The 18854-nt window shown below is 36.2% G+C and overlaps 1 protein-coding gene across 4 annotated transcripts; it reads right to left on the bottom strand.

Annotated features, from left to right (window-relative positions):
* Positions 1-1095: 1095 nt before the first annotated feature.
* HCF136 (photosystem II stability/assembly factor, chloroplast (HCF136)) lies at positions 1096-15141 on the bottom strand. 4 transcript variants are annotated; one of them, XR_016320320.1, is made up of 11 exons: positions 14710-15141; positions 14391-14626; positions 14106-14236; positions 11873-12005; positions 9790-9912; positions 7122-7196; positions 5374-5489; positions 4781-4876; positions 1614-3929; positions 1443-1535; positions 1096-1355 (listed from the first exon to the last, which is right to left on the bottom strand). XR_016320320.1 is itself a non-coding variant. In XM_020677265.2 (9 exons), exons 1-8 carry the CDS (start codon positions 15008-15010, stop codon positions 4810-4812), a joined length of 1182 nt encoding a protein of 393 aa, XP_020532924.1. In that variant the 5' UTR covers positions 15011-15141; the 3' UTR covers positions 4254-4557; positions 4781-4809. The 4 variants fall into 4 exon arrangements, 2 of the variants coding, with proteins under 2 accessions (XP_020532924.1, XP_012065809.1); XR_016320319.1 differs by having other exon boundaries at positions 4786-4876; XM_020677265.2 differs by lacking the exons at positions 1096-1355; positions 1443-1535; positions 1614-3929 and adding an exon at positions 4254-4557.
* Positions 15142-18854: the final 3713 nt, after the last annotated feature.

Below are 18854 nucleotides of genomic sequence, written 5' to 3'. Positions count from 1 at the left end.
ACACAATACCATACTCAGAAACTGTACCCACTTCATTATAGCAATAAAGAATCCCAAACCAAATAGTACTAGCAGAATCAAGACAACACACTTAGGTTGTCGAAACAAATCTCACTAAACTAGAAAAAAACTCATAGGGCTGTTTCAAGCTTCCATAATCAATGCCTCAAAGAGGAAGCCCAGTAGCGCAGATATTCAGAAACACAGCAAAGGAAACTCTAGCAAACGGAGCACACCATTGAAGGCCAAGAACACAATGCAACTCACTGGGGTTGCACTGCTCTCGACAAAGGAGAAGGTTCAAAAGCAGAATAACCATAACTGCAGTAAATGTGCAGTACCAAACCCTAATGTAATAAGGAATCACTAGAAAATCACCAAAAATTACCTAAAACAATTGTCACAATAAAGGAAAAGATAGGTTTCCTCAGCAAATGAAAGCAACAACAGTAGCAGAACACTGCCCGACACAGCTACAACAGAATCGCAGCAAACAAACCTATTGAATAAGCCCAAGAATAATAATGCAACTCACTGGGTTGCACGTCTCTGTTCAAGTCAACGCCGGAGAGAGGAACCGGAGTGAAAAAGACCACTGGACATGCGCTAGCGCATGAACCAGAGCAGGAAGAAAGAGGTGACGCATGGGGGCCATTCACTTGGAATCCGGCAAACGGATTCTAGGGAGGCGCTAATCAGCGGCTGGAGAATATCCTGAGGTCGGTGGTGAGACAAAATACTAACCCTAGAAAGGCTTCCTAGGGTGGCAATGGCTTCTCGCAAGGAAAGTTTCGGGATTTTTTTTTTTTTTTGAATGGAAGGCTCTGATAACATCTTGAGAGAATATATTGTAGTTGTATTTCTTGTATCTCATCAATCGATTACATAGGTCTATATATAAGGAATTCCTATGCTATCTAGCTATTTAGGAATACAAATCATAAACTAATTAGGAATATACTCAGGAACTAACTAGGAATACATGTACTATATTGATTTTCCTTAATATGATCCTTGCTGAATCTCAAGTTTACAAGCTCAGAAGCCACTTCAACAACATTTATAAAGCAAGCATACATGATGTAAACTCAGAAGCAATGGAAAATCGACAATTACTTTGATATAAACAACAAATGTTCGAATTTCTTTACAAGAGTAACAACATTCCCCAAGATTAAGGAGGATAGAAGCACAACCGCTCTATGCATATACGAGGCAGTCTCCTCCGAGTCCTCGCTCTCAGCATCATCGGCCTCTCCAATCACAACTGATCTGTGATTTCGTTCGACGCCATGACCAGCTCTACCACCTACACAAGCATCGCGACCTCAATCTCCTTGCGCCATGCTAGCTGTCTGCATACATTAAGCCCATTAGAATCGCATAACAGGCATACATGACATGCATATTGCATCTTCTTTCTGTTTTGTTTTTTTACTTACAAATATATGTTTGTCGAAGAGCCACGTCACAGCAAGCTTGAGCCTTGTAGCCGCACACAGGTGGCATACCTCGTTGTGGTCCTGAATGGATACCTGCAGAACAAGGCAGGGGCATTCGTTGGGAACGAAAAATAATAAAGAAAAGACTGAAAATAAGGAAACCAAACTTACGTGAGTGCAACCAGGCAGAGACATCCGGTATGGACTCACTGTGTGCGTCTCTAGTATGCCTTGCACGGTCAGTCCCGTGCGTGCAGAAATAAAGGTAAAAGAAGCCCCTAGGGCATGCTCTGGCTCACCGACAATAGCAGAGTCTGGCGCCTCGGTGTCAGATCCCCTCCTGACAGACTTGCCGCACTGCTGCTGCAATAATAAAGCACCAATGGTAAGCAATTATATGACACGCTGAGGCAAAGCATAGAGAAGAAGAGAAAATGATACTTGTGCGGGAAGGGGCAGCCCCCCGATCCTTTGCCGCTGCTTCTTCCTCTGGAGCTGACTCATCATCAGCAGATGGAGGTACTCATATCAGCAGCTGAGTCCGAGCAAAGATCGCATAAGCACCGGGTACAAAGTTAGCCAAATGATCAGTAGCTGTTGTACCCACGCCGCGCCGTGGCAATCATCTCGCCCTTTATCTCCCAAGTCGCCATCATGAAGTATGAGACTCCATCCGACACTCTCCTCTATGCAGTGCCTAGCTCCTATTCATATATCCTCTCTTTGAGGTAGTACACATCGTAGAAGAAATTGGGTAGGAGCAGCCTCCTCTGCTGATAGGGCATGGATGCCTAGATAAAGTCTGGAAAATCAGCAACTTGCCCCATGGGTATTTCTGGATCTACAAAGAAATACACAGTAAATTGACATGAACTAAGAAAAATTAAGCAAGTTTCAGTATTTCAGTGAAGAGACTCACAGTGGTCTAATCTAAGTGATTCAGCATCTGGCAGAATATTGAAGGATCAAAAGTAGTATGAGCATACTTCTTGCTATCTTCATTACTTATTTACTTAATTTACATAACACTTGGGGGTACGAGACTTTCATTGCATCTAGGGGGTTACACAATCAATTCCTTTGAGAGCTCGTCATACTTGATAAGAGAGGCTTAAATATTGATCTAGTTTGTATATCTTGTTGAGAGGCATTAGAGACTACAATTCATATTCTAAAGGGTTATTAATTAGCTCAAAGAGTGTGAAGACGTGTCTCTTGTGATTATTATCTGCTCAATCGCAAACTGAGGTTTTTGTTGATTAGTTTGACAAGATTACGTCTCGTTTTAAAACCCAACAGCTGGAGATTTTTTCCATGATTGCTTAGGCTTTGTGGAAAGCAAGAATCTCGTCAAGTTTTAGTAGCTCCATTTAACAAAGGAACAAATCTGTGCATCTCGGTCTAAACTATATTTTTGATTTTCAATAGGCCAACCTATCAGTTTTGAGAGAAGATAATGCATCTATTAAGGACAATTAGAGCTGTAGGATGGGTTTTGTTCTCAGAAATGATGCTTGTGATGTTCTGGGATTGGGAACTAAGGTTCTTCGTGTCTCTCTCTCACCGGAAAATGCAGAATTGAAGCAACAATCTCTCTTCCCTACGCTGGAAACGGATTCTCTATCCATGGTGCAGCATGCAATGCTTGAAAAATACCAGATACTGGATTATGGTATAAGACTACAGATGTTGGATTCTTTTAACTAGAATTTTTCATGCTCTTAGAGTAAAAAACTAAGCTGCTCATGAGCTTGCTAAATTTTCTTTTTTGTTTTAGAGGAAATAATTTGGATGGAGGAGGTTCCTCATCCTATTATCAGTTATGTATTAGTTGATTCTGCTTCTTTTTTTTTTTTTAAAACAAAAAATACTATATTATTTTATATAAAGACTTCAATGTTGCAGGAATTAAATTCCAAACAATTAGGCTAGCCTATTTATAAGATGCTCGAGGTAAACAATAAGCTCTTACATTAGCTTGCATATTCACCCCACGAACTAGAAGGCTGTTACAAAGTCCAAGGACATGCTTACAATTTTCTACAACTTTTCCAAAATCCGAATGGTCCAAGGAAGAAAAATGCAAAGCATAAACTAGAATTTGACGATCACTAATTAATGCTCAACCTGAACCTGTCATGTCATCAACAATCCAATAGAGAGTGGAGCGTAAAGCTATGGCTTCAACAAGAAGAGCTTCACCTTGAAGAGTAAAACTACTGGAGATAGCACAAATGAAATTACCCTCCTGGCTCTCAAATAAGACACCGAAACCTGACATATCCATGAATGCAAACCAAGCTGATGAAGGCATATAGACACGCCTATGAGGAAGAACAATCAGTTGAAGGACCGACTTGATCAAACTGCGTAGCCGAGGAATAGAAATCCATATAAGGTTCACCATGAAGAACCTGTACCATTATATGCACCATCACCATCAGCAGTTGGCCGAGTACATTGCACAGATTGGGCACTTTACCAGTCCTGAAAAGAGTAAATTATTTGGCGACATATTTCATCAATGGACAACAGCAAATTATTTCAAATCTTCTGGTTCCTATACCACCATAATTTCCAGGCAATAATACAAATGGCTAATTCTGCTCCTTATGATTAATAATATTGCTACTTTTCTTCTTAAGAAAATGCTAAAATGGAAATATAAGCTAGTAATTTCACAAAACTTCATTAAAAAGCGTGCCAACTATGATTAGGGGTGTGCGATACCAAACTTTTACTTTTTCTTAAACCAGATCGCGATTGAAGTAAATTTAGAATCCAAACACACGCACACAACACGTATAAGCGTCTTGAGAATGGATTTCTCATATTTAGTTGAGAGACATTTAATTACAAGTATTTGGTACACTAAGGAATCATGAATGAAACTGGAAGTATCTTTGCTAATTACAGCAAGTCCAACTTTTATAACTAATATAGTAATCAGAAGAAAAAAAAAATCAATCCGCAGACTTTTCCATGATGAATAACACTTCCTATCAGCAACCACAGAAGCACGTCCATAATAACATAAAGAATACATCCGCAACGTACACGGAGCTTTGTTCCTCTACCAAAAAGGGTTACAAAATTGCAGCACTAATGATAAAAGCTGCACACATGAGAATTGGTTAATTTAATTTGAACTTTTTAATAACAAGTTCCTAAATTTGATACCATAACAAATAATAATGAAAAATGTTTTCCTCAATATTTATTGAACAAAATTCATAAAAGTAATAATAATAATAATAATAATAGAGTCTTTGCACATTGTTCGTGGATTTCTTAGCAGAGGGAAAATACATGAACATTTTATTGGGGAGAAAGCAAACCTTACCAATTACCGTTCAAATCTGCGGTTCTATCCAAGATAACGAAGCAAGACTCCGTCATTTCCCAATACAAATCCCTTTTTATCATTGATAAACCTGCAAAAGAAATATCACAAGAATGACCATTGGCTTCTGGATGCACCTAGCTCTGAAGTGTAAGGCTCATTGGCCAGTTAAAGGTTTGTGGTATAGTTCACACTGTTACATAAAGTATATTTGATTGAAACTGTAAAGGCTTTCCACGACCTTAAAAAGATACCCTTTCTTTATTTTCTAGATATAAAAGCTCTGGGGTATCTTATTCTTTACATTTCACAAAGCAAAATGCTACAGAAGGTAATAGTTTACTCTGGGCTATCTTATTCTTTACATTTCACAAACCACTTGTCAGTAGTGCTGGAATTTGTTCACTGGTTGTCCCTTTCTTGCTTGGTAAAGTGCATTTCACACCAAAGGAATAAAATATTATAAGCAGAGGAGGGTATAGCAAGTAGAGGTATAAATGTCCATAGTGAAACATACTTCACATGTGTAAGGTTGTTAATAAATTGAGCAAAAAACATACTTCAGCTTTTAATAGGATTAAGGCTTACTTCACTGAATAAAGATTTGCAGCAATATTATCAGCAGCTTTGTCACGGACCCATGTTTTGCCACCATTGGTAGTTCTTAACAGAATACCACTACCCCCGGCTGCCCAAGCCTCATCCTGCATGATGAAAACAATTTTTGTGTGCAACATAAAAATAGACAAAACTAGGCAAGAGAAGCAAGGCTTTTTAAATTTAACAATTCATTTATTTTGGACAAATGATCAAGGTATCCACTAAATGTTAGTAGAATTACTAGATGAGATAGAGGAAACATAAAAAGAACATTCTATTATACAATTGACATTCAATGAAAAAAATTGTTAGTTTCCTTTCCAAAATTGTTCTTAGTGGTGGAAATAAGTATTTGTTCTAACGGAATCACTGTTTATTAAGTTCACGATTGTAACAGATGCACAAGTGTGTGTATATATATATATATATATATATACAAACACACACACACACACACACACATTAAACTTTTAAATCATAAAAGTTTGAATAAGTTAATGAACCATAAATTAGATTATGATTGCACAAAATACAAATTTTTAGTAGGCTACTAGCTTAATGACCACAAATAATGATTTATGAATAACCAAGATGTTAGTAGATTTTCTTTTGGTGTATTGAAGTTATAAACATTAGTCTCAACATAGCAAGTATACTTCTGTCCTTCTTACACCCCCTTCTCATCTCACCTAGTCCTTTTGTGATAGCAAGCCTTTACGTACAACTTACAACATTGAAGATAAAACTTTATAAATTAGTCATAAAACGACAACATCTACAAATTTGAAACCCTTTTATATATTTTAAATCAAATGCAAAATTGGTAGATGTTTTGTGGTAATATTTTATTTGGGTCAATTACCAAAAGTTTCTTCCAAAAGTCAAAATTTCAATTAGAGTTCTTCCAACATTGCCAATTTAGTAAAATAACATTATTCAATTTAAGGACTCAACTAAACAATTTCATAAAGTTGCAGGGTCCAATGAATTCAATATGAAACTAATAAAGTAGATTGAAAATATAATATGATAAATTTAAGGGCGGGTTTTACCATTTTGACTTCTAATCAATAATAAAATGACATTATTTTTCTTTTAATTCTCACCTTGAGTAGAATTACAACTATGTTTTCAAACTAGGGTAAATCGACACAACTAAAAGCATTGGGTATATTATTGAAAAGTGTGAAAAATAGTTGGTGATTTTAGGTATTAGGCCTAGGTATTTTCTTGAGACTTTCACAAGTCCAGTGAAGTCAACTGATCTCACTCATTTGTACATTTGCTCCACCCCTAATTGCTTTAATATGGCATTAATTTAAATTTACATTATGAATAGGTGATTAGATGATCAACATGAAAACCAAAAGATCCTAATTAAGATTCATGCGAAAATGTTAATGTTGATTTCTACTTTCTTTGTTGTATAAACAAATTACTTATGATTCTCGACAGTTTATGATACTATTGTCCACCATAGTTCACATTTGCAATGATTGCCATTTTAAAAGATGCCAAAAAGAAAAAAATGCATCTATACAGATAAATACTATGGATATGGTAAGTAGGTGGCATATGCATGGTGCATATGTAGCTGTAGAAATCAAGTGGTTTCCTTGTACTAGTTGGGACACTTGATATGTAATTCAACATATATAACTCTGCCTAATCAATATGCCAAAGCCAAGCGTAAGAAAGGAAATAACATATTGCTCTTTTATTGAAAACTTTTTTACCTTTGAACGGTACCCAACATCAAGAATGCCAAACCCTCGACTTTGCACTTGAACTTCTTCAAAATCCTCAGTTATCTAAGACATGAAATACTAATTACAAGAACAATAGGGGAAAAAAAAAAAGGAAGTCCAAAAAAAAAAAAAAAAAAAAAAAAAGCAAAAGATTGGTGCAACAACTGAAACCAAGGGACAAGAGTGTTTAAGAACATGACATGAAAAGAAAAATGCATCTTCCAACTAAATAAATAGGAGAATATAAACAAGTGTACAACAAAATTTGTTAACGAAGAAAATATAACACCAAAAACATTTTAATGGAAAAGAAAAAATAAAAGCAGCAATTTCACAGCATATCCGTGTATTATTAACTCCAGAAAAACATGCACTCAATGGAAACATCACAATATCAATGTTGAGTGTTATAATAAGCGAGCATATCAAGCAAAGTCTCTAAAGTTCCTTTGGACAAAGGAACACAATATCTACTACAAGTTATTGATGCAAAATAAGAACCCAAGAAACTAAGTAGGTATTTAGATAGCAAACCTGGAAGGACATGTGCTAAAACCCCAAATCTTTGAAATGACATGTATTTATTGATAAAAATTTCACATGAGCACATTTAAAAGGAGAGATAGAGAGGTAGTGAAAGAAGGCATAATGAATATATATAAGCTTTAACTGTTAAATAATTGTTTATAATTTAAAAATACAATTAACTATTTTTTGTGACGTTTCCCGCTTAAATCTGCAATAACAAGTGCTAACACCTAAATTTTTTCTTATGAAATCAATGTCACAATGTAGTTTTTAGAGTTTTAACACGTCTTCCATAATTTGACTACAATTAACTCCATTTTAAAAGGTTGTGTAGATAATCAACTTTAAGATCATAAGTCATAAAATGCAATTGAACTAGGTTTGGCTATTCGAAAGAAGGAAAAATTCGGAAGCTTTTAGTTTTTAACCCCAAAAAATATGTGTATGATTAATTTATGTTGATACAATATGTTTACATAGAATTACACATCTAATTGTAATCTTTGATTCGTTAAGATTTTGTTAGTATGAACAGTGAGAAATATGTTGCTCATACTAAGTAGAAATAAACATGGCACAATTAGCCTAAAGCTAGACGCAACCTGATAGCTATTCTCTAATCACTAGGTTAAGCATATAATTCTCCAGCAACAAAGCATATGAGCTACAAAAGAACTACCATAGCTTCTCCATCATCATGTTGCATTAGGGCTTTTGAGCAACTAACCATCTGAACAAGGCATTGCTACCTCAAATTCTTAATAGTAACATCTATCCATATGGACATAGCCACTCTAGAATCTTGGTACACTATCTACATTCTCTTTCTTCATTATCAAAAGTAATAACCTATAATGCTATCTATATACTACTTCAACCACGCATTCAGGATTTGCTCTCTTATGTCATATTATGACTATTCATCTAGCTGATTAAACTATTTTCATATTTTCTCTCAACAAACCTTAATGGCTTGACTTTTTAAGCATCAGAATTTACATTAAGGAAATAACCCTTGGTCTCCATTTTTGCCCATTTCTCTCTTGTAGCCACCACCAGGCTTTGCATATTTTTTAGGTCTCAGCTATCATTTAGTATAAACTTTTAGACAATAAAGACTTGTCTATAAGTACAAGTCATTGTTACTGTTATTGTTGATTTTTCAATTCTTTTAATCAGCATATTCAGCAACCTCCTCGTCTTGTTTAGGTAAAACAAGCACTACAAAACTCTTCATCAAGAAAAGTCATGACCCACATAGTGAAAGAGAAGAGAGCACAAGTTGCAAGCCACAGGTCATGCTAGTGCATATTCCATATGTTGTTTTCACAGATTAGTCTAGTTTTACACAAACAATATCTGAAGTGAGTATGTTCTCAATAATAGAGGAAAATTTTCATGGTTTTCCCTTTTGTAACATATGCTTTCACTTTTTCTGTTTCCCCTCCCCCCAGTATCATTTTCTGTTCTACTAAAGAATGGAACCTAGTAATTCTTCTTTGTTTCTTAAAAAATCATCAATTTTTTTTGTCCATTTCATTTGCAGAAAGAATGTTGGGGCTTCTTTTGTAATCCATTTTCTTTTTCATTTTCTGATAACAAATCCTTTTTTTTTTTTTTTTTTTTTTCTAGATATGTGTTCTCATAAAAATCTGCATTTTTCAGCTTAATTATTTTATTATTCATTTCCTTTTCGAATCAGTAAATTCTCAGTGATTCTTGCCTCTAATCCACAAAAGCTTGCGTTAGGGAGTTTCTGCATTTAGAGTAGTTTTATTTAGTATTATTGTTTTCTGTTATGTAGCTAAGAAGGTGGAGATCAGTTCTTTTAATTTATCAATTGTCCTTGTGTTTCCTGCACTATAGTTAATAGTTACTTTATTTTATTTATAAACCCATTTTAAATTCTAGATAATTATAACCTAGATACTTTAGTACTCAACAACGCGGTCCCTGTGGGATCGATACTTTTCTATATTACTTGCACGACCCGTATACTTGCAGTCTGTGAGATGCGACCAATTTTCAATCAAATAGACCAATAACAATATCCAAAATGATACTTCTTCATGCTAGCTTAGTATAAAATACTGAGCTCAAAAGAAGAGACATCCCCAAATTTACTTACTCCAGTGCCTTTACTGAGATAAAGTCCCCCTCCACGGACGAGAAGCCAAAGACCACCATCAGCTCTCCATCCCATGTTCTGAATTCTCCTTGCAACTGCTCTATTATGTGGCTGCCAGAATGGCTGCAAATAGTGAAAGGCATTTATTCACAGTTGAAATCACGGTACATCCATGTCAATATATATATATATATATATATATATATATATATATATATATATAATCAGCCAACAGAACTAATGAAAGGGGAAGATTGGATATAAAAGAACATTGTCATTGCGCACAAGCGGCATTTATAAAATTACATAATTCAATTAGCCTGCTGTCATTAAATCACCCAACTCATCATATTGCACAGGTAAATAGACCCTCAATATTTGTACCGACAGAGTTCAGTTTACAAGACTGATTTTACTTGAAGTCGCAATTTGTGCAAAGTCCCAGATTATCATCATTCTATAAGATCAAAATTTGACTGGTCTACATTTCTTGATAGCAAATAAGTTGAAATGGAAACAACACAAAGTGGTACCTCCAAGTACAGAGCATATTCAGAATAACTTGTTGGATGCAAGCGAAAATGGGGAGAAAGAAGAGAAAAATGAACCCGATTCTCTACAATGTCATATTTGTTGTAAGTGCAGTTTTGATACTTCAGAATGTTGAAACTATAGGTCTTGAGTTCCAACCTAGAACTTGCTTTGAAAATATATTTTTTTCAAAGAGAGGGGGACAATTGCCTACCCCCTTTTTAATGTAGCTTCGCTAGTGCTTTAGAACAGGTGTTTTCTACATACTACATTATTATGCTTCTGAAATTACCCTTTCCACCTCGCCAACTTCTATGTTACTGATGGCATGAGCGAACCACCACAAAGTTTACCATCTTCCCTGCAACAAATAATAAGGAAGAAACATATAGTCCAGAGACTGTGGACTATAAAATTTATTAAAATCCACCAAAATCCTAGACGATAATCTTCTTCCAAGAGTAAGACTGTTGATTCTCACATGATTGCTAAAGTCCACAAAAGCTTTCATATTTCTTATTTTTAGAGGCCAACAATGATAACCTTACCCACAATCCAATCTCATCCTTCTAGAATAAAATAAATTCAAGAAGAAGAATAGACTTCAATTCCCTATTGTGCAACAGGAAAAGATTAATTTGGATCTCTTTAGGCCAACTAAAAGTTGTCCCACAGCAAAACGTTTCTGCACTGTAGGAACCGGAAAGGGTATGATGTATGCAGTCTTCCCCTTACATTCCATGAAAAAAGTCCCATAGTTTCAGCTCATGACTTCCAGTCACAACGGAGCAACTTTTACATGGCACAAAGGAAAGATAATTCTCTCCTTGGTTCCAAGGCAGATGTCATGCCATGCAGTTGTACCCAAAAAAAATAAAAAATAAAAAGTAACGATGGAGCCTAGAACAGTATCCCAACCACCTTAAGTCCTTTTGATGGTGGAATGGTGCATTGCTTACAGATCATTCAGATATATCCTACCTGATACCGTGCTTGAGTCCTTCAGATTTACAAGATTTAGTTGCCTTAAGTGTTCAATACCTAAAAAATTGGCTTTTATTTTCAAAAAAGAAGAGACAGAAGAAGGCTCTTGGTAGAAATATGCAATCAAATTCACCAATTTGCTATATCACCGTAAACTGTTGTCAGTTATATAAATTGCTAGCTATTTTCAGTAATGTGCAATCAAATTCGTTCAAAGAGGATTTTCTTGTCATTTCCTTTTTCAAAGAACCATTAAAAGCTATCAAGTCCTCATCTTCAACAAAGCCCACAAGCACCCCTCAACCCTTCAGTGTAACGTGACAAAATTCATCAACTTGCCACATTAAGCTCAGCCTTAATGTGCAAATTAACAGTAACATAAATATTTAGTTAGTGACTTATATATTTTGCTTCAAATTTTAAATAGTGTAAAGTATCTTTTGTTATGGGTCCAAACATGAGGTTAAGAGCCTTTGCGCCTCATGAAACCTAAAGTTAGAGCAAATAATGAAAATGCAGGCAAACAAGAATAAAGGGAAAAAAAAAAAAAAAAAGAAGGGAACTTCACCTGGCCAGGTTCCCATGTCAAATAGAAGTTGCCACGACTTGAGACAGCAACATAGTTTCCATCTGGAGAGCGATTAACAGTATTAAAAGTCCCGGTATAGTAACTTGCACCACTAATGCCACTAGAAACTGTTCTGCAACAACAATGAAGCTAAGTGAACATCTAACCTGTTTGTGATTAAAAAACATTCAACTAAACTGATCTCACAAGACTTCAGCTCAGTAAGAGTTTGATATAATGCTCAACCCTAAAACATTACCCAGAACAAGACAAGAGCAAGTTCCTCAGGTTCAAATCAGTGGTCTAAAAGAAAAAAACTAGACTATTGAGGAATGCAAGCCCATCAAATAAAGTATTTAGACACATTAAACACACAGGAAGTAATCATCTTATAGACCGTCATATTAACTTTGACATAAGCATTAATAATAGATTCCTATAAAGGAAATGGAAACCAAAATGAATAAATGCAAGCAATAAAAAATATTCAATTACAAGGTATGGCTGTAGATTGGACGCAGACTACAAAATGAACCACAAATTAATCTTTTATCTTCAATGAATCAGAATTTTTAAAGTTTAATTTTTCAACCTAAAATTCAGGTATTTCATACAATGTATATGATAGAATAAATAATACATCAAAGACCTAAGGATAATTGTGAAAGGATCAAGTTTAAATAGGAAAGGATTGTAATGATATTATCCTATTATCTAAGATATTGCCTAACGATAACTAGGTTTTAGAGGTAAAATCTCCATAATCTTAGCAAGTTTTTGAACAGCTAATCAAGCCTGTTGGCTCTAAAAAAGGACTGCTAAATTCATCAAAAGGAGGATCAACCATTATTCTCCCATAGAAAAATCAATCAATTACAAAAACCAGACTAATTAAACATGTTTTGGATTTTCAATCCATCAATTGGTAAGGTGAGCAAGGACATGGCCTTCCAGTCTTCAGTCTATGTTCCAAATCAGTAACTTGCTTTCTCCTTTATCCATCAAATCAAAAATTAACCCAACCTCACATCAGCCTGCCTAAAATCCATCAACCGATCAAACCAGATAAAACAAAAACTACTGCTTCAATGATCAATTAAGCGAAAAACTTAAAAAAAAAAAAAAAAAAAAAAAATCAAAGTCCATTATTCTACCCAAATCTTCTTCTTTCTTCTTCTCCTCAGAGTCTCCCTCTTCTGGTCTCTTTTGGTTCCTGTTGCGTTCTTGTGCACCTCTATCTTGATCTTTAGATATTATTGGTGAAGGAGCAACTAATACATAAAGAGAAGCGGACAGCTTGAAAGATATCAGCATTGCCACCTTTTGATTATTTTTCATTGCCTTAAGGGGTCAATTCAATTATGATGATGACACCAAGCAAATATTTGGTGGCAATACAAGCTTGAAAAGTCTAGCATCTTTGACTGAATTTGCACTATTTTAGTCTTTGTCAAGTGAAGTGATAGAACTCCCGAGTGAAAAAAAAAAAAAAAAATAATCATTTGCTAGACAGAGTCACGAAAAGGCTGATATCGTTTCAGCAGCTCACCCGAATTATTCGAGCTTAAGTAGCTTGCCCAAGGCAAAACCCTTTGCCTGAGCTTCTATGTCACCCAAGGAGCGAAACTCTTTGCCCGAAATTAAGCAGCTCATTCATGGCATAAAGCCAATTAATGAGCTTAAAGTAGCTCATCTGAGACGCATAGCCAAAAGCGGAACCTCTGTAGCTAGTACAAGCATAGAGGCACATAAAACAGAGAGGCATTTGTCCGACAAAACCAGAAAAATACTTGGCCAAACAAAAAAATTTGTCATGCTAAAAAAAAAAAAGCCAAAAAAGGTCATCTAGACAGCTTTTGAGAAGTAAGTCAAGCCCCATTCATTTCATAATATGGCATCAGACCGCCACCTGTGATGTGTTTGCCTTTATACCAATAATCGTGAAAGGATTAAGCCTAAATAGGAAAAAACTGAAATAATATTATCTTATTATCTAAGACATTGGCTGACGGTAACTAGATTGTGGAGATTCTATCTCCACATTATTATCAAGTTGTTGGACAGCTGATCAAGCCTGTTGGCTATAGAGAAAGACTGGTAAATTCATTAAAATGGGATCAACCATTATTCTACCATATAAAACTCAACAATTACAAAAATCACACTAATTAAACATGTCTTGAATTTTCCAATCCACCAGTATAGATTAGAATTTTAGCAGAAGCATACCTACCTATTAAGAGTTGCGGAAACAGTCTCCTGAACAGCAGCCCTCCAGTTATACCCTCCATTTGAGGTGACATATATAGCACCTTCGTCGGTCACCATCTCTGCACTTTTGTCTCCAGTTGCCTTTATATACACCTATATATATCGTAAAAAGAAAAAAAAAAAAAAAAAAAAAAAAAAAAAAAAAGATGCAACTACTGTTAGGTTTCAGCATCCTTTATCAATAAACTAGCCAAAAAAGATAAAATAAAATGAAATAGAACAACGAGGACAGGTATGGTAAGGTTACCATATCTCCAGGAAGTTGAGCACTGAGAGGTATCCTTTGCCAGGTTTCTCCAGAATCCGAGGTGTACAACAAAATTGCAGGTTTTCCAACAATCCATCCCTCTTTCCCTTTGAAACTGATGGAATTGAACCTGTAATTAAAGTCCTCATCTTCCGCGGAGGGAATTGAACGCGAAACCCAAGTGTTCCCACCATCTTTAGTCTCCAAAATGGTTTGTCTAGTTCCCAGAACGAAACCTACACGTGAAAAACAAATTTCGTTCACCTTTACTGCATTTTCACAAAAGAAGAAGAGGAAAAAGTAAGAAAAGTAAAGTGACCGTGGTTCATGTCATCAGGGACGAAGGCGATATCAAGGAGGACGACGCCAGGATCAATGGGTAGATAGACTCTCTCCCATTCGGAAAGGGACTCTTCGGCAGCAATTGCGGATTGGTCGATTAGAGGAGGGACTAGTAAGGGTAGTGAAACAGTAGCTGATTGGGATAAGAATTGTCTACGATTCAAGTGGCGTTGGTGATGGAGAGAAGCTTTGGGAATTAGACGAGGTTGAGAATGGGAGCTTGATCTATGAAGAGAAGGAACGTTAGTGGTGGTGAAAGCAGAGGTTAAAGAAGCCATCGTCGTCTTCACAACACACGCTCTGGCTGGCAAAATGCGCTATGTGCAGGATGTCTCTCTCTCTTATCCAGTGGCTGTTATAATCAACGGCTACGCGGGTGTTTTCAAGCGTCTCACTTCCATTGCGGATATGTATTTTTTAATTAAATAATTTTTGAATTTACTCTAGCACTGGAAGAGGTAGGCATGGCCGCTCATTCAACCCTCCGGTTTGGTTTCATGGTTTGAAATTTTTAAGAGAAAATTAACATTTCGTCCCTGTATATTGGTTAAATACACTGTTCAGTCTCTATTTATTGTAAAATATATGATTGCATCCCTAAGTTTTTATCCATTAAATATTTTAGTCCTTCTGTCATTTTTTTTATGAAATTTATTGTTAAATTGCTAAGAAAAGACAAAAATACCCTAATATAAACTTTAATAAAAATTTTTAAATGTCAAAATAAATTCATGAGAAGTGTTAAGGACTAGTTGTAAATAGAGTTCTGTTAGGAGTTAGATCCCTAATAGATTTATAGTATCCTGTGTATGTATATATATGTGTCCCTATTAATGAAAATAAGAGGAGAGTATCTTTTCCACATTAAATTATATTACATGGTATCAGAGCCTTTGGCTCGTTAGTGTTTTTTTTCATTTCTGCGTTGACGCTTCCGGTGAGAAGCTCACTGTTTCGTGACTGTCAGTCTAGGTCTCCCACCTAGGCTTGTGCATTTGTCTCATCGCCACCTAAGGACCGGTGGCCTCTCCACCAAATTCGGTGGCCTGAAGACAGGTGAGTGGGTATCACGCGCCGGCACATGGTGGTGCGTCCAGCAGTTTTCGACGACAGGTTTTCATCATCTAGGATCGACTCAGCATCAGGAGTCATTTCCAGTGGGTAGTTTTTCTGCTCTGGCAACATCTGGCAGGCGCTTTCTTTATTTTTTACTACTGCTGTTTGTAGCTTTCGGTTCCTTTTGGTGTTGCTACTGTTCTTTTTGGTTCGTGCGATTATTTGGTGCCTCTGTTTTGAGTTGTTGTTGCGGTGTTTAGTTTTTGTTAATGGATACAGCACCTGCAAATTCTAAAGCTACTATTACTGAATTGATCCCAGCAATGAATAAAATCATAGAATATAAATTGAAAGGAACTAATTATTTAGATTGGAGTAAGACAATTAGAATTTATTTGAGGAGTGTTGAAAAAGATGATCATCTAATGGATGATCCACCAAATGGTGACACTAGACAAAGTTAGCTAAGGGAAGATGCTAAGTTATTTCTACTTATTCGAAATTCTATTGACAGTGAAGTGGTTGGGTTAGTTAATCATTATGAGTTTGTTAAAGAATTAATGGAATATCTTGAATTCTTGTATTCGGGAAAAAGATAATCTGTCTCATATGTATGAGGTTTGCAAAGTATTTTATCAGGCCAACTAGCAAGATAAGCCCCATACAGCTTATTTCGTGGAATTTCAGAAGATTTACGAGGAACTTAATGTTTTATTGGCTTTTAGCCCCGATGTTAAGGTTCAACAGACTCAGCGAGAACAAATGGCCGTAATGAGTTTTCTTGTAGGTCTTGCTCCAGTTTTTTAAACTGCCAAATCACAGGTTCTTTTAGGCAGTGACGTTACCTCTCTTCTTGAAACTTTCGCTAGATTACTAAGTACTGAAGGTTCTCATACCCCTTCCCCTTATGATAATAGTGCCCTTATGAGTCGTAATCAAATAGTTAGCCAGCCAGGAAACAAAGGAAGAGGAGGAAATAACCGTAGTAATGGAGCAATTAATCGGGAGGCAAGCACTCTTATCTGCCATTATTGCCATGAACTTGGTCACACTAAACGGTATTGCAAGAAATTGATAAATAAGCTGCCAAGGGCAAATATGGCCACTCAAGATTCTGCAGTTACATCTTCTGACAACACTGTAATAATTTTTGCTGCGGAGTATGCTGAGCTCTCTAGATACCATTCTTCTAAGTCTACTGATTCCTCAATTGCTATTGCTGCCAATTCAGGTACTCCTACTATATATCTTATGTCTAACTCATCAGGGTAGGTAATTGATTCTGGTTGCACAGATCACATGACAGGTAACCCTAGTCTCTTATCCTCATTAAAAGAACCTGAACAATTTAATCATCATGTTACTCTAGCTGATGGGTTCAAATCTTCTATCAAGTGCATTGGCACAGCCAATCTCATCCCATCTCTTCCGTTCTCTTCTGTTTTTTGTTTGCCTCATTTTTTGTTCAATCTATTATCTGTTAGCAAAATTACTCGTCTAATGAATTGTTGTGTTAAATTTTATCCTACCTATTGTGTGTTTCAGGATCTTTTGACGAAGCGGATTATTGGTAGAGGACATGAGTCTGGTGGCCTTTATCTTCTGGAAGAACAAGTTTCGTTATCTCTGGCTTGTGCTGGTGCTCTATTTCCTCTTGAGGTTCATTGTCGTTTGGGTCATCCTTCATTATCTACTTTAAAGAACTTGTGTTCGCAGTTTTAGTCTCTATCAATTTTAGAACATGAATCTTGTCCATTTGCCAAACATCATCATTTACCTTTAGTTCCTCGAGCCAATAAATGGGCTTCATCCCCTTTTGAGTTAGTTCATTCTGATGTTTGGGGTCCATGTCCTGTTATTTTTAAAACTGGCTTTCGGTATTTTGTAACTTTTGTGGATGATTATTCTCGTGTTATTTGGTTATTTTTAATGAAAACTCGTTCTGAGATATTCTCTATTTTCTATTCCTTTTGTGCTGAGATTAAAACTCATTTTAATACCTCTGTTCGCATATTGCAAATTGATAATGCTAAAGAATATCTATCTAGTTCCTTTTAATCTTATATGTCACAGAATGATATTCTTCATCAAACATCTTGTGTTGATGCTCCTTCTCAAAATGGGGTCGCATAAAGAAAAAATCGACATCTTCTTGAGGTTGCTAGGGCACTTCTATTCCAAATGAAGGTTCCTAAACATTTTTGGGCGGATGCTGTCTCTACAACATGTTTTTTGATTAATCGTATGCCTTCTTCTGTGCTTAATGGTGCAATTCCTTATAGTGTCTTATTTCCTTCTAAGTTTCTATTCCCCATTAAACCTCATATTTTTGGTTGTATTTGTTTTGTTTGTGATGTTTGTCCACGGGTTTCCAAATTAGATCCAAAGTCCCTTCGTTGTGTTTTCCTTAGGTATTCTCGGCATCAAAAGGGGTATCGTTGTTTCTCTCCCGATTTGACCGTTATCTTATTTCTGTAGATGTCACATCTTTTGAGAATACTCCATTTTCTCCTTCTTCTATATATAAGAGTGAGGGGAGGATGATGAGCTTTTAGTTTACGCTATCCAGCAATTTCCTAGCTCTCCTGCTCCTGCTCCTATTCCTGAACTTGCACCTGCTCTTGCTACAGCGTCTGCTGCTCCTATTCCCCCTCCTGGACCAGCATTTGCGCTGGCCCTTATTCCAGGAGATCGGGAACTCTTGACTCACTTCCCCAACCTGCAGCTTTAATAGAAGATCTGACTCCCTCCACTCAACCTGTGCATGTGCCATCCACTCCTCAGTTAGACCTTGACCTTCCCATTGCTCTTTGAAAAAGTAAATGCAAGTGTACCTATACTATTTCTTCTTTTATCGTTGTGATCATTTTTCTTCTTCATCTTGTTGTTTTGTAAGTAACCTAAACTCTGTCTCTACCCCTAAAACTGTTGTCCAAGCTTTGTCCCATCCTGGTTGGTGTGCGGTAATGAAAGAGAAGATGGCTGCCTTAGATACTAATGGTACTTGGGATCTTGTGCCTCTCCTGGTAGGTAAGAAAGCTATTGATTGTAAGTGGGTTTTCACTG

Source organism: Jatropha curcas, chromosome 1 (genome assembly GCF_041381405.1).
Source record: "Jatropha curcas cultivar XTBG-Jc1 chromosome 1, XTBG_Jcur_1.0, whole genome shotgun sequence".
Taxonomy (NCBI): Eukaryota; Viridiplantae; Streptophyta; class Magnoliopsida; order Malpighiales; family Euphorbiaceae; genus Jatropha; species Jatropha curcas.
Note: the sequence above shows the minus strand (reverse complement) of the source record. Positions and strands in the feature narration are given on the sequence as shown.

What these genes read in the sequence shown, in the direction of transcription:
- HCF136 (XM_020677265.2), bottom strand. Translation starts at nt 15,010, where the DNA reads ATGGCTTCTTTAACCTCTGCTTTCACCACCACTAACGTTCCTTCTCTT. An exon ending in CTCAACTTCCTGGAGATATG is followed by an intron (nt 14,237 to 14,390) that starts GTAACCTTACCA and finishes CGATATATATAG; the next exon opens with GTGTATATAAAGGCAACTGG. An exon ending in ATGTTGGGTACCGTTCAAAG is followed by an intron (nt 5,490 to 7,121) that starts GTAAAAAAGTTT and finishes TTCATCATGCAG; the next exon opens with GATGAGGCTTGGGCAGCCGG.